This window comes from Dama dama, chromosome 2 (assembly GCF_033118175.1).
Source record: "Dama dama isolate Ldn47 chromosome 2, ASM3311817v1, whole genome shotgun sequence".
Classification (NCBI taxonomy): domain Eukaryota; kingdom Metazoa; phylum Chordata; class Mammalia; order Artiodactyla; family Cervidae; genus Dama; species Dama dama.
Window position 1 is genome coordinate 23795139 of NC_083682.1, and position 16137 is coordinate 23811275.

The window sequence follows — 16137 nt, forward strand, 5'->3', positions numbered from 1 at the left end:
AGATTCGGTCCCCGCCCCTCCCCCCCCCTCCCCGCAGATTTTTGAGATATAACTGACAAATAAATATTGTGTATACTTAAAGTGTAAGCTTCCCAGGTGGTCATAGTTTGAAAGTATCCACTTGCCAATGCAAGAAGTGCAAGAGTCGAGAGTTCAGTCTACAAGTTAGGAAGATCACCTGGAGAAGGAAATGGCAACCCACTTCAGTATTCTTGCCTGGAGAATTCCATGGACAGAGGAGCCTGTTGGGCTATGGTCTATGGGATCTCAGAGAGTTGGACATGACTGGGCAATTGAGCACACACACACACACACACACACACATACACACACACACACACACTTAAAGTGTACAACTGATGATTTGATATATTGTGAGATGATTATCACAACAAGCTAACACATCACCACTTTATATGGTGACTATTTTTTAAAGCTTTCAGTTATAAATTCCTGGAATCTAATGTACAGCATGTGAATCTAGTTCATAATACTATTTTGTATACTTGAATTTTGCTAAGAGGTCATCTCTCAATGAAAGGAAATGAGTCCTCAAAGATATGATTTATGGTATTAGAAGAGTTGATATTTGACACAGGATTCTCACTTATCCTGAAAATAAAGTATTGCAGATATGCATCTGTTCTCCTTATATATGTTCTAGCAAAATTATTGCATAAGGTCTACTGGAGCCAATATTTTATTTTTTATTTTATTTATTATTTAAAAAATTGGAGTTAGGTATTTTAAACACAAAACTTCAAGTATACCCAATACCTATATATGCCTTCTACCAGCCCATGAATCACACATATCATGAATAATGTTTAGTTAAATAAATCTCAAGTCAGACTATTATGATTCTGTGTGTGTGAGTGTGAGTGTGTGTTTGTGTGTGTGTGTGTGACTGTCTCATCACACAAGTAGTTTGTTTGGAACTAAAATTTATTTGCAATTTGCTACAAAATTGCAATTTTTGCTATAAAATTGCAAAAATCAATAAATGTAATTCAAAGGCAAGGGCAAATATTCGAACTATCTCATATGCTTTTTGTTGAGGATAAGTCAAAGTTAAATGAGCTAAAGCAATGTCTTCACAGTTATGCCAGGTATCCCTCTCAATGTGGAAGGAGATAATCAAGGTGACTTGCTCTCTGTGCTAACTTATGTCTGTTGAATTAAAGTGAGCTGAGTCCCGATACATAATTGTCAACAAGTTTTCTGACATAAAATGATAATTTAAAATTTATCAAATCCTTCTCCGTGGTGCACAGCAAATCATTGATCTTATTCTCATACAGATTACATAATTTATTTTCCACCACTGGCATGGTGTAGTCATCCCAAAAAATACTAAAGGGTACATATACTTCTAGGAGATATTTTTCTTTAATCCTTAAACAGAAAATAATATACAATTTGGATTATTAGGATTACGTGAAATAACATGTGAAAATTAACTCGGCTGCTTTGGGGATATCAATATAGAAGATTTTATTGACTCATACCTGTCACTCTCCTTTGCTTCCTTGGGGAAAGCTTCTGGAATGGAATAAATCTTAGAGACCAAGAAGTTACACAGAGAGACAAGCATTAAGTGTAAACACAGAGAATGATTTGGCTGCCATCTCTCTTCTTCCTCTTATCCTTTATCCAAAAGCCATGATTTAGGTGCTGTCTCAAGGCAGAGGAAAGGAGAATGTTTAAAGTCATGTGAGCTAGTGAAAAGCCTGGACACTAGAGTGGTAGCTTTGTCTTTTCATCTTGTTTTTTAATTTTTTAGCTCTTTTTAAGCTATGACCTTCTGAAGCTTTCTGTCGGGGCATTCAGGTTTGGAAAGAACCACTACTCCCTTCAAACCCTGCTCTCACTGTCCTAAGTACAAGCCACCAGGGAGAGTCCCCGCTCCACCCCCACCCACAGCGCCTGGCAGCCCCCGTGGGCACGCTGGGCTTGCTGCTGCTCCACCAGACACGGCTGCTTTAGCCTTCAGGCTAAGGGGAGCCGTGGTCAGTGGAGTGAAGGCGTGTTCTTACACTTGGTCTGCATGACTGTTATGCTTTGCTGATGTTTATCCAACAAATGGTAATGTGAAGCAACATCTTGTAGAGATTTCTACCAAAATCAAATGTGGGTTTTTAGATCCCTGTGAAAATGCAAAAGGAAATGGTTCAGAGTCCATTCTCAGTGAGAGCTTCACACTGTCCTCAGGTTTTATCTGTCAGAGGGGAGATAGAGCTAAAGTGGCTCTCTCTAACCCCAGTTGTCTGATTATGCAAATATGGGGTGGGAAAATGAAATTTTTTATTTCAGTAGCATTCCAGAAAAGTACATAATCAAAAAAATCCTGGACTAGAATGTAGCGAAATGCCACCATCCAGTTCTGCACATGAGTCTGTCCTGAAGGTCAAAGTCCACACCTCAGAAAGACATCTGATGAAAAAGGGGATGGGGAAGCCAAGTGATGTGAAAAGTATCTGAGTGCAAGTACAGACATAGACCACAGAGGTGCTGTATAGACACTCCCCACCCGTAAACACTGTAGTCATCACCTCCACTAACTTCCAACAAGCAGAAGGGGATCTTCTGCCCATGTATTGAGCCCCAGGGTTCGGGTTGACCCTCTGTGACTTTCTCTTCAAGATGTCAGGAGGAGCTGTTTCAGCTCCTGGGATCATGATAAAGTGTTGCCTAGAATACATATCCCACGGGCAGGAATCAGACCATCCATGTCTCAGATAGTGAGGAGTATTAGCCTATGGTCTCTCACTCCCAAGCGGAAGGGTATTCCAAGTAGAGCAGAGGAAGGTAGCTATCATACTTTCATTTTGAAATAAAGGAAAACAAATATCCAGGAAAGAGACCCAGAAACAACACAGTTCCACACTTGTCCATGACACCCCAACCCAGCGGATAAAGTCTTAGTGGGTACTCTCGTCTTGAAATGGGATCACAGAAGCACCTAATCAAGCTCATAAGTGACACAGACACTGCTTTAGATGAATAATTATTCCATTTTTCTTTTTGGTCTCCAGAGTTCCTAGTGTTTAGTAAAAGATTCTGCTTTTTGAGGAGAAGTGGGAGGGGAGCTGGGCTCCAGGGAGATGGGGGCGAGGGACGCAGAGATGGGCAGAGAAGGGAGGCCCAGGTTGTCTGGGCACTGACCTTCTTGTCCCGCTGAGAACCTGCGTTCATTCCTGCCCTCAGGTGTGTGAGAGGAGCTGGTTCCTTTCTTTCTTTTTAAAAATAATTCATTTACTTTATTTACGGCTGTTCTGGGTCTTTGTTGCTGCACGCGGGCTTCCTCTAGTTGCGGCTAGTGGGGGCTACTCTTCATTGCAGTGGACGAGCTTCTCATTGAAATGGCTTCTCTTGCTTCAGAGCAAGGGCTCCGGGTGCACGGGCTTCAGTGGTTGTGCTGCACTGGCTCAGTACTTGCAGCTCACAGGCTCTCGAGGGCAGCCTCAGTAGTTGTGGCTCACAGGCTTAGTTGCTCCTCAGCATGTGGGATCTTCCCAGATCAGGGATCAAACCCATATCCCCTGCATTGACTAGTGGATTCTTATACACTGTACCACCAGGTAAGTCCCAGGAAAAGCTTTAATTGTCCCAGATGGGACTATGTTCAATTATTTACTAGTGAATCTTGCAATCATGAATGCTACAATATTATAGTTTCACTGGAATGTAAAGATACGTTACAATGTATCTTTACATTCCAGTGGAAAACATTTGTATGTGTGAACACAGTCCCAAATAGATTTCAATGGTGAAGTCAACATTAACATTAAGATCTGTCTAATGTGAAAATATATGAGACATAAGCCAAGAGTGAACCCTAACATAAACCATGGACTTTGGACGATAATAATACTTAATTGTAGGTTTATAAATGTAACAAATGTACCACTTTGGTGGGAATGTTGAGAACAGAGAAGGTTGTCCCTGTGTGGGATATACAGGGAGTACATAAAAACATCTCTGCATCTTCTGCTCAGTTGTTTTCTTCTGCTCAATTTTGCTGGAAAAACATAACTGCTCTTTAAAATATTATTTTTAAACTTGTTTAAGTAGGAAAAAGTATGTGAGATATAGCAAACTCTGTGCACAGATAAACATGGGTCACCTTAAATCCTGGCATATTAAAGAAGTTTTAACTGTTTTTAGAAATTCGAGAGATAAAAAACTAATTGGAAAGAGAAATAATGAGGTAAAAACTTAAAGTAATAAAATCTAATTAAAATAATATTTTCATATGGATAAATATGTAAAGGGATCTTGAAAATATCAACAAACTGATGGCCTTCTAATAAACCAGATTAAGAAAACAAAGAGGGAGAATAAGTAAATCTACGGGGAATAATTAGTCCTCATCTTTTAGTGACACCAACAAATATTTAAGGATGAAATTCTCTGGGTTTGTTTCAGAATAAGTCAGGGATGAGCACTGAAGCAGGGTAAAGGGTACATGGGAACTATCCTATCAGTCTCTACTTTTTCAAAATCGCACACTTCCCTTTTGAAACTAAAATTCTGATTTTCTTTTTCCATTTATTGTTCTATCTTTAATCTAGTTGCTTATTAAAAAACAAAAGAACAACAACAAAAAAAAAACCCATAAAACCTAACAATCTCCTTTCTACTTTCACTTCTCCCATTGTTCTGCAGAGAATGTCATGCCCAAAACCACCAGTGACATTATAATAATCAAATCAAGTGGCATATGTTCAGCTTCCCCCGAATTAGATTTCTCTGCATTAGGAATCTAATGTCTCCTCAAAACTCAAGCTTCTTTAATTATTCAGCAGCATTTGTATTCTTGTAGCTGGCGGTAGTGGTAAAGAACCCGCTTGCCAATGCATGAGACATAAGAGACAGGAGTTCGACCCAGGGTGGGGAAGATCCTCTGGAGTAAGGCATGGCAACCCACTCCAGTGTTCTTGCCTGGAGAATCCCATGGACATAGGAGCCTGGCGGGCTACAGTCCATGGGGTCGCAAAGAGTCGGACATGACTGAAGTGACTTAGCACGCCCTCACACACACGCAGCCTTGCTCTGACCTCTCATTCCTTGCTCTTTCTCATAAATGATGATGTTAATCAGAATTTCCTTCACTGCCTCTTGTCACCTTCTGTGTGATATCCTCTGATGGTGATATGCACACCTATGTTTCAACTGCCATTCCTAGGTTGATAAGCCTTAACTTACAATTAAGTTTCAAGACTAATTCTATCCTATGCCCTCGAGGCACCTTAAACTTAACCAAAACCTGTACCTACTAAATTCTTTCTCGTAAGCAGGCTTGTGCTTGCTCCCATGGTTTCAGTTCAGTTCAGTTCAGTAGCTTAGTCGTGTCCGACTCTTTGCGACTCCATGAATCGCAGCACACCAGGCTTCCCTGTCCATCACCAGCTCCTGGAGTTTACTCAAACTCATGTCCATCAAGTCAGTGATGCCATCCAACCATCAACCATCTCATCTTCTGTCGGCCCCTTCTCCTACTGCTGCCAATCCCTCCCAGCATCAGGGTCTTTTCCAATGAGTCAACTATTCGCATGAGGTGGCCAAAGTATTGGAGTTTCAGCCTCAGCATCAGTCCTTCCAGTGAACACCCAGGACTGATCTCCTTTAGGATGGACTGGTTGGATCTCCTTGCAGTCCAAGGGACTCTCAAAAGTCTTCTTCAACACCATAGTTCAAAAGCATCAATTTTTCTGCGCTCAGCTTTCTTCACAGTCCACCTTTCACATCCATACACAACCACTGGAAAAAACATAGCTTTGACTAGATAGACCTTTGTTGGCAAAGTAATGTCTCTGCTTTTTAATATGCTATCTAGGTTGGTCATAACTTTCCTTCCAAAGAGTGAGCGTCTTTTAATTTTATGGCTGCAATCACCATCTATGGTGATTTATCTTGACTCCTGTTTTCCCTAACTACATATATCATTTCTTCTCTGACCTGTGTCTCACTAATCCCTCACCTATCTTCAAAACACCCCAAATTATGAGTGGGCATTCTTTTTTGTGATGTTGGCTAGCTGACATCTCACATAATGATCCAAATACCTTGTGCATTTCATTGATCCCTATCTAATGTTCATCAATCCTGGAACATATAATCCTAATGTCTTCCATCATACTTGTCTAACTTCTTTCAGATCCTCTAGTTGCTCCTATATCTGATAGTGTCCTCTGTGTGTGACATCATACCTCCTTCTGTATCTGGATCCTCTTTCAAGGCCTCTAGGCCCTAGGTGCTTCCACAGCAGTAGGTCTCAGGGTCAAGGGTCAGACCAAGATGATTCCACGGCAGTTGGCAGCCGTGACAACAGACTACCCCAAGTGGAGGAGTGGGGAACAGTGGGATTTATTGTTTCTGTTTCATAAGTTACTTCAGCTTCTGCCACTGCCAATGTGTCAGCAACCACTAAAAGTTAGATTTTTGCCCTCTTTCTTGTGACTAATCATATCTGAGAAGAAGCACGTGAGATATTGGTGATGGTCTCTGCTTAAAATCTCCAATCTCAATGGTGTACACACTTGTCAGAAAGGTGGAGGCCACCAACCTGTTCTTCTCCTCCTGGATCTTAGTCTTCTTGGCTGTAGGAATCACCATAGAGGAATGGACTGTACTGAAGTTGGGACCCCAAGACCCTATAATAAGCCACAGTCCGTGGATATGTTGTACTTCCCTGTGGCCAGCAGGTCAGAGTTATACTATGGAAAGAGATGGGTAGAGAATGAGGGTTCAATCGCTTCTCGGCCTTTTGGCTAAGATCAAGTGGAGAATGAGGGTTCATCTTTCCTCGACTTCCATTCATCTCACCATTATCCTCTAGTGTGGTTGCAGTGTGCCCACTTCCATAATCAATACAGTCAAGGCCTACCCCAAAAGCTCAGTATTAGCATGTTTTGGAGAAAGGCTTAGAAGCTCACAGACTTAACTGATGGATCTCTGAGAAGCCCTGACAGTAGCAACAGGGTATCTAGCACATCTAGAATGTGAGGATATAAAAGAAAGGTGACTGGCAGCAAAGAAAACTTGTTACACTAGAGGAAGACAAAAGTGTTTAGCAAGAAATACATTTTGAAAAAATAGAAGAGGAAGAAGTTTACAGAGATACAAAGACAGAGAATAATTTCTTTTGGTTCCATCTCCCATTTAGCTTAAGACCCCTGCCTCTTTCTTGCCCTATCTCTGCTCTTTATTATTTAATCAAATGTTTCACCTCATTCATGTTTACCTAGAGATTTGTGTGCCCCAGGTAGAAATGACCCTAGAAGAAATATCTGTCCTCCTCTCAATACAGCTTCTTCTTTTCAACAGATGGCCTGGAAGTGGTCAGGAACATTCTGATTGTGGTGGTCAGCCTTTCCTTCATGCATAACTTGCTCCTGGGTTTTGAATTCACCTATATGATTCCTCAAACCAAATATACTCTCATTATGACTGCCTGCCTCGCTTTCCTCACAGGTAACTTCCTGTCTTCAGTCACAAGTAACTTCCTGTCTTCCCTAACATAGGATTGGAGGCATACTTGGTTTGTAGGTCCAGGCTGTGGTCTCTGACTAACTCAGCCCTCCCAGTTCTTTGGCTTAGATACATAGCTGCCAAATTGGATCCACCATTCAAGTGGCATTGGCCTTTGGAGAAGGTTCAGTTGTGCGTGCTAGGGATTTGGAAGTCAAGCATATCTCAGGTTAAGACTTAAGTACGAGAGCCAGGGTCCATCAGAAGAGACTTTTCTTTCTCCTTTTGTCCGGACATCAGGCATCCTTCTCCTCAGTGCACTCCTCCTGTATCACCACTTGCTAAATCAAGGTAAATTCGTGTACTACTTGAGTTACAAGATCTGCTGGATCAATTTCACTGCATACTTAAACGCTTTATTGTTATTCGCCTCTGGTGAGTGTCTTCAGGGCCCTTGATGGGAGCTAAGAACCAATCCATCTCTGATAGGCAGGAGAGTGAGAGGATGGGAAAGAAGATAGAGGGAAAGTTACCAACCTTTGCATTTTAAAGGGCCAGTGGGGGAGTTAGACTCACTCTGAGGATGGTTCCTGCAAGGATGTGGGCTGAGTGAGTTGTTCAATCCGCTTGCCTCCAAGGGAACCCTTCCTTTCCACCTTTTCTTTCATACCTGCCCCATTCAGAGTGGAGATAACTGCTAACTTCAAGGCTAAAGAGAGTAACTGATAGGGAATGTTCACTCTTGTGGAGGCAGTAGCCCTGGGGGCAGAGTGTCAGGCCAGGACTGCCTGAGGGCAGACAGAATCAGTGTCCGGTGCCCAGTGACCACCTACAAACACCAGGGACTCTTCTAAGAAGCCTTTAAAGTTTCCCTTGGAATTAAACTTCCTAACTCAGAAGCACGGCCTCTGTCAGGAAGAATTCTCAACTGTGTTGAGTTGAGCACTGCCTGTGTGTGCTCAGGCACTCAGTCATGTCCAGCTCTTCCAAGACCCCATGGACTGCCAGGTTCCTCTGGCCATGAGATTTTCAGGCAAGAGTACTGGAGTGGGTTGCTATTTCCTCCTCCAGGGGATCTTCCCAACCTAGGGATTGAACCCAAGTATCCTGCATCTCCTGCATTGCAGGTAGATTCTTTACCTGTGAGCCATCAGGGAAGCCCCAAATCTTGTGCATGTGTGCTCAGTCAAGTCTGACTCTTTGTGACCCCGGGGACTGTAGTGGGGCTGTATTTAAGCTATTCTGCACACATTTCTAAACTCTCCTGCTAAAGCATCCCCCTCCTGAATGTCTTGGGCCAGTTCAAAGGGAGACATTAGGCTTTAGATCTGGGCCTCATGGATCATAGGGAGGGATGTGTTTCTGTGACTTTTCTATTGTTCCTTCATCACCCTCTCCTGGCTTCTCTTTTTTCCAGGATTCCTCTCTCTCTTACAGTACAAGCAGTCCATCAATGGTTCCGGCAGCCTGATCACCATCTGCAAATCTGCCAGAGAAAGTCAAGTTATGGAGCAACATGGGGTTTCTATCAAAGTTCTCTCATTACCAGCAGGTACTGCAATGCCTCGTAGTATTGTCCGGGTACACTCTGCCCACATGAAAGAAGATTCTCCAGAAAGACTGAATGCCCAAGCGCGTCGTGTAACCTGGGCTCTATGATTTGACAATTTATTTTTCAGTATATGATCATCTTAATGGCAACAGCTTGTGCATATGTGGTGTGTGAAGGTCCAGCTGTATGGTCTGATTTGGCATTATATAAAAGACTAAAACTGGGTTGGGGTCTATAAGAAGATCCAGAAGCCTTAAAAAAAATTTTTTTTTTACCCTGACCAGCTTTTATTTGTTCTCACCATTTAATAACATGCTATTAATATAATAAATATCATCATATAACTGATACTTGCTATATTGTTAACTCTATCAAGGTGTTTTACAATAATGTGTCCTACCTTTAGTCTCACTGAGTTTATTGTTAAATATTTCAACCCTTCAGAAAAAATACAAAGAACATAATAAACACCTGTATATACATCACCCAACTTTTACATTATAGGCATAACTCATATTCCCCTAATTCTTTTTTTAATCTCAATTCCCTCATTTGTTTCACTGCAAAATACCTTTAATGATGCATTGTTGATAATTTTACATTCATGTCATTTTTCTTACAACTTTATGCATCTGTAAATTTGTAGAGAGTAGCTATCTAAGTGTCCAAAGATCATTAAATGTCATAGTGTATGGATTATTTTTAGCAACTCACTTTTTTCACTCAACTCTATGGTTTTGTGATTTATTGATAAATTTTGTTTTACTTCATTCATTCACACTACTGTTAAGTTTTCCCCTTTAGGGATATAATGTGAAATACTCATTTTCCAGCTGATGAAAAGCTAGCTGTTTTCTTTTATTGTTGCTGTTTTTTCACTAAGTTGTATGCAACTCTTTTGTGACCCCAGGGACCGTAGCCCACCAGTCTCCTCTGGCCATGGGATTTCCCAGGTTGCATTCCCTTTTCTAGGGGATCTTCCTGACCCAGGGATTGAACCCATGTCTCCTGCATCGGCAGGCAGATTCTTTACCACTGAGCCACCAGGGCAACCCCGTTTCTTTATTTTGTTACAAATGGTGCTGCTATGAATATTCTTACACACAGTTCCCTCTGCCCATGAGCTAGAGTTTTGGGTGTTTAGGACTAGACCAGCTGTATCAGAGAGTGGTTTCAATATGATAACTACCTGTGTTGCTGTTTGTTCAGTTACTAAGTTGTGCCCGACTCTTTGCGACCCCATAGACTGCAGCACATCAGTATCCGTGTATTTCACTATCTCCCAGAGTTTGCTTGAACTCGTGTCCACTGAGTCAGTGATGCTATCTAACTATCTCATCCTCTGCCTCCCCCTTATCCTTTTGCCTTCAATCTTTCCCAGCATCACGGTGTTTTCCAATGAGTTGGTTCTTCACATCAGGTGGCCAAAGTATTGAGCTTCAGCTTCAGCCTCTGTTCTTCCAATGAATTGTCAGGGTTGAATTCCTTTAGAATTGACTCGTTTGATCTCCTTGCAATCCAAGGGACTCTCAAGAGTCCTCTACAGCACCACAACTGGAAAGCATCATTTCTTCTATGTTGAGTCTTATTTGTAACAAATGCTAAAATGTTTCTTTTTATATGTGTACTTCTCTTAAACCATAAGCTCCTAGAAGGCATAGGATTGTCTCCTAATAATTCCTCAGTATCTGAAATAGTACCTATCAGAAACCCACAAAAGGGTTGGGCCAGTCTACTGAAACCTCCAGGCATACCTTAATGATGTTTTTCCTGCACCACACTCAGGTCTACAAAGAAAAACATTGATTTAAACTATATAAGCTTTTGCCAGGGGGGTAACAATTCTATTGTAATATCTACAATTGGTCCCAAGAAACATGGGGGAAAGGGACTCTCATTTCTTCAGTGTTTGTTAAGCATATATTTAATCAATACCTACTGCATATGCCAGGTGTTACTCTAAGTTGCTACAAAAATAACACTGAACAAAATAGACAAAATCTCTGCCCTTATGGAACTTAGATTCAAATGCAAATAAGCATATGAATAAGCATGTGTTGTGGTAAAACAAACTAAATAAACAAATAAGTGGTTAGTATTTCATAGAGGGGTAGGTGCTATGTATTCAGGAAAGGTCACCTGCTTTTCTATTTGAGGATGTGCCCCATTTGGCAACAAACCAAAATGTATGCAAAATGGGTTACTTCCAAAATATCATTGTTATAGTGAACTCAGCTTAAATGCAGGGTAGGTAATTTCTCTTTGCTACAAATCATGATGTCTGGGGAAAACACAATGAAAACCTAAGACTTCTAAGTTTTAATCAGGTCTCTAGGATTTCCCAATTCAATAACCTCTGGGTCATATTAGCAGGTGCTCCCTGGGCACCAGCAGATGTTATTTCCACCCCCTAGGCTGGAGAGAACACTCTGGCAGAGCCACCATCAGAAATCATGACCTGTAACTCATGGCACCTCAGAGCCTGGTGTACCGAAGTCTGTGCTCTGATTCTCTCAGTCCAAAATGCACTCACAACAAAAACAGTAGCAAAGAAGAAGAAGAAGAATCTTTGTTCTGGGTTGTTTGTTTCTAAAGTTCATCATAACCACTTGCTTTTCCTTGAGAATAACGAAGCAGAGGTAGCAAGTCCCAACATTGAAGTCTCTGTGCTGAAGGGTGAGTGTTGAATTTTATCTGTCCTGTTACTCGTCTTCCAAACCTCATCTATAGAAGCAATGGACTCTCTGAAATGATGTACCCTCTCTCTGCTGAGATGATCACTATTAATTGGGAGGGCCTGGTAAACTGTCAGAGTAGAAGTGGAGCAGAGAGGCTGCTGTCATGAGGTTCAGGGTCACTGAATCTTATCCCTGCAGAATTGCCTGTTAGTGTTTTTTGATACAAATTTTTAAAAATACCTCAGGCTTTACACGGAAGAGAAAACAAAAGCACAGAGGGGTGAGCTGGGGTTCCTTCTCGCATTCTGGGTCTCTCTCATTAGAGTGGGTTGGGTGGAGAGAGCAGGGTACTCATTTTATTTTTTTTTTCTTCATTTGTTTTTATTAGTTGGAGGCTAATTACTTTACAATATTGTAGTGGTTTTTGTCGTACATTGACATGAATCAGCCATGGATTTACATGTATTCCCCAACCCCATCCCCCCTCCCACCTCCCTCTCTACCCGATTCCTCTGGGTCTTCCCAGTGCACCAGGCCCAAGCACTTGTCTCATGCATCCAACCTGGGCTGGTGATCTGTTTCACTATAGATAATATACATGTTTCAATGCTGTTCTCTTGAAACATCCCATCCTCGCCTTCTCCCACAGAGTCCAAAATTCTGTTCTGTACATCTGTGTCTCTTTTTCTGTTTTGCATATAGGGTTATCATTACCATCTTTCTAAATTCCATATCTATGTGTTAGTATACCGTATTGGTCTTTATCTTTCTGGCTTACTTCACTCTGTATAATGGGCTCCAGTTTCATCCATCTCATTAGAACTGATTCAAATGAATTCTTTTTAATGGCTGAGTAATGTTCCATGGTGTATATGTACCACAGCTTCCTTATCCATTCATCTGCTGATGGGCATCTAGGTTGCTTCCATGTCCTGGCTATTATAAATAGTGCTGCGATGAGCATTGGGGTGCACGTGTCTCTCTCAGATCTGGTATCCTTGGTGTGTATGGCCAGAAGGGGGATTGCTGAGTCATATGGCAGTTTTATTTCCAGTTTTTTAAGAAATCTCCATACTGTTCTCCATAGTGGCTATACTAGTTTGCATTCCCACAAACAGTGTAAGAGGGTTCCCTTTTCTCCACACCCTCTCCAGTATTTATTGCTTGTAGACTTTTGGATAGCAACCATCCTGACTGGTGTGTAATGGTACCTCATTGTGGTTTTGATTTGCATTTCTCTGATAATGAGTGATGTTGAGCATCTTTTCATGTGTTTGTTAGCCATCTGTATGTCTTCTTTGGAGAAATGTCTGTTTAGTTCTTTGGCCCATTTTTTGATTGGGTCATTTATTTTTCTGGAATTAAGCTGCAGGAGTTGCTTGTATATTTTTGAGGTTAATCCCTTGTCTGTTTCTTCGTTTGCTATTATTTTCTCCCATTCTGAAGGCTGTCTTTTCACCTTGCTTATAGTTTCCTTTGTTGTGCAAAAGCTTTTAAGTTTCATTAGGTCCCATTTGTTTATTTTTGCTCTTATTTCCAATATTTTTGGAGGTGGGTTATAGAGGATCCTGCTGTGATTTATGTCGGAGAGTGTTTTGCCTATGTTCTCCTCTAGGAGTTTTATAGTTTCTGGTTTTACATTTAGATCTTTAATCCATTTTGAGTTTATTTTTGTGTATGGTGTTAGAAAGTGTTCTAGTTTCATTCTTTTACAAGTGGTTGACCAGTTTTCCCAGCACCACTTGTTAAAGAGGTTGTCTTTTCTTCATTGTATATCCTTGCCTCCTTTGTCGAAGGCAAGGTGTCCACAGGTTGGTGGATTTATCTCTGGGCTTTCTATTCTGTTCCATTGATCTATATTTCTGTCTTTGTGCCAGTACCATACTGTCTTGATGACTGTGGCTTTGTAGTAGAGTCTGAAGTCAGACAGGTTGATTCCTCCAGTTCCATTCTTCTTTCTCAAGATTCCTTTGGCTATTCGAGGTTTTTTGTATTTCCATACAAATTGTGAAATTCTCTGGTCTAGTTCTGTGAAAAATACCGTTGGTAGCTTGATAGGGATTGCATTGAATCTATAGATTGCTTTGGGTAGACTAGCCATTTTGACAATATTGATTCTTCCAAGCCATGAACACGGTATGTTTCTCCATCTGTTTGTGTCCTCTCTGATTTCTTTCATCAGTGTTTTATAGTTTTCTAAGTATAGGTTTTTTGTTTCTTTAGGTAGATATACTCCTAAGTATTTTATTCTTTTTGTTGCAATGGTGAATGGTATTGTTTCCTTAATTTCTCTTTTTGTTTTTCATTGTTAGTATATAGGAATGCAAGAGATTTCTGTGTGTTAATTATATATCCTGCAACTTTACTATATTCATTGATTAGCTCTAGTCATTCTCTGAAAGAGTCTTTATGGTTTCCTATGTAGAGGATCATGTCATCTGCAAATAGCAAGAGTTTCACTTCTTCTTTTCCTATCTGGATTCCTTCTACTTCTTTTTCTGCTCTGATTGCTGTGGCCAAAACTTCCAAAACTATGTTGAATAGTAGTGGTGAGAGTGGGCATCCCTGTCCTGTTCCTGATTTTAGGGGAAATGCTTTCAATTTTTCACCATTGAGGGTGATGCTTGCTGTGGGTTTGTCATATATAGCTTTTATTATGTTGAGGTATGTTCCTTCTATTCCTGCTTTCTGGAGAGTTTTAATCATAAATGAGTGTTGAATTTTGTCAAAGCCTTTCTCTGCATCTATTGAGATAATCATATGGTTTTTATCTTTCAATTTGTTAATGTGGTGTATTACATTGATTGATTTGTGGATATTAACGAATCCTTGCATTCCTGGGATAAAGCCCACTTGGTCATGGTGTATGATTTTTTTAATATGTTGTTGGATTCTGTTTGCTAGAATTTTGTTAAGGATTTTTGCATCTATGTTCATCAGTGATACTGGCCTGTAGTTTTCTTTTTTTGTGGCATCTTTGTCTGGTTTGGGAATTAGGGTGATGGTGGCCTCATAGAATGAGTTTGGAAGCTTACCTTCATCTGCAATTTTCTGGAAGAGTTTGAGTAAGATAGGTGTTAGCTCTTCTCTAAATTTTTGGTAGAATTCAGCTGTGAAGCCACCTGGTCCTGGGCTTTTGTTTGCTGGAAGATTTTTGATGACAGTTTCGATTTCCTTGCTTGTGATGGGTCTGTTAAGATCTTCTATTTCTTCCTGGCTCAATTTTGGAAAGTTATACTTTTCTAAGAATTCGTCCATGTCATCCAAGTTGTCCATTTTATTGGCATAGAGCTGCTGGTAGTAGTCTCTTATGATCCTTTGTATTTCAGTGTTGTCTGTCGTGATCTCTCCATTTTCATTTCTAATTTTGTTAATTTGGTTCTTCTCCCTTTGTTTCTTAATGAGTCTTGCTAATGGTTTGTCAATTTTGTTTATTTTTTCAAAAACCCAGCTTTTAGCTTTGTTGATTTTTGCTATGGTCTCTTTAGTTTCTTTTGCATTTATTTCTGCCCTGATTTTTAAGTTTTCTTTCCTTCTGCCAACCCTGGGGTTCTTCATTTCTTCCTTCTCTAATTGCTTTAGGTGTAGAGTTAGGTTATTTATTTGGCTTTTTTCTTGTTTTTGATGTAAGCCTGTAATTCTATGAACCATGCCTTAGCACTGCTTTTACAGTGTCCCATAGGTTTTGGGTTGTTGTGTTTTCATTTTCATTCATTTCTATACATATTTTGATTTCTTTTTTGATTTCTTCTATGATTTGTTGGTTATTCAGAAGCGTGTTATTTAGCCTCCATATGTTTGAAGTTTTAACAATTTTTTCCCTGTAATTGAGATCTAATCTTACTGCACTGTGGTCAGAAAAGATGACTGGAATGATTTCAATTTTTTTGAATTTTCCAAGACCAGATTTATGGCCCAGGATGTGATCTATTCTGGAGAAGGTTCCGTGTGCACTTGAGAAAAAGGTGAAATTGATTGTTTCGGGGTGAAATGTCCTATAGATATCAATTAGGTCTAGCTGGTCCATTGTGTCATTTAAGGTTTGTGTTTCCTTGTTAATTTTCTGTTTAGTTGATCTATCCATAGTTGTGAGTGGGGTATTAAAGTCTCCCACTATTATTGTGTTACTATTAATTTCCTCTTTCATACTCGTTAGTGTTTGCCATACATATTACGGTGCTCCTATGTTGGGTGCATATATATTTATAATTGTTATATCTTCTTCTTGGATTGATCCTTTGATCATTATGTAGTGTCCTTCTTTGTCTCTTTTCACATCCTTTATTTGAAAGTCTATTTTATCTGATATGAATATTGCGACTCCTGCTTTCTTTGGTCTCCATTTGCATGAAATATTTTTTTCCAGCCCTTCACTTTTAGTCTGTATGTGTCTCTTGTTTTGAGGTGGGTCTCTTGTAGACAGCATATATAGGG

General features: G+C 40.3%; 1 protein-coding gene across 1 annotated transcript; it reads left to right on the forward strand.

Annotated features, from left to right (window-relative positions):
• The first annotated feature begins 6529 nt into the window (after positions 1 to 6529).
• LOC133066870 (transmembrane protein 225-like) lies at positions 6530 to 9132 on the forward strand. Its single transcript, XM_061158266.1, has 4 exons — positions 6530 to 6707; positions 7330 to 7476; positions 7774 to 7908; positions 8891 to 9132. The coding sequence occupies exons 1-4, from the start codon at positions 6530 to 6532 to the stop codon at positions 9130 to 9132; spliced, it is 702 nt and encodes a 233-aa protein (XP_061014249.1).
• Positions 9133 to 16137: the final 7005 nt, after the last annotated feature.

Excerpts from the sequence above, each read along its gene's own strand:
- LOC133066870 (XM_061158266.1), top strand. The coding sequence starts at position 6,530 with ATGGTGTACACACTTGTCAGAAAGGTGGAGGCCACCAACCTGTTCTTC. Across the intron at positions 7,477-7,773 it reads CTGCCTCGCTTTCCTCACAG|GCATCCTTCTCCTCAGTGCA; the intron begins GTAACTTCCTGT and ends TCCGGACATCAG. Across the intron at positions 7,909-8,890 it reads TTTATTGTTATTCGCCTCTG|GATTCCTCTCTCTCTTACAG; the intron begins GTGAGTGTCTTC and ends TCTTTTTTCCAG.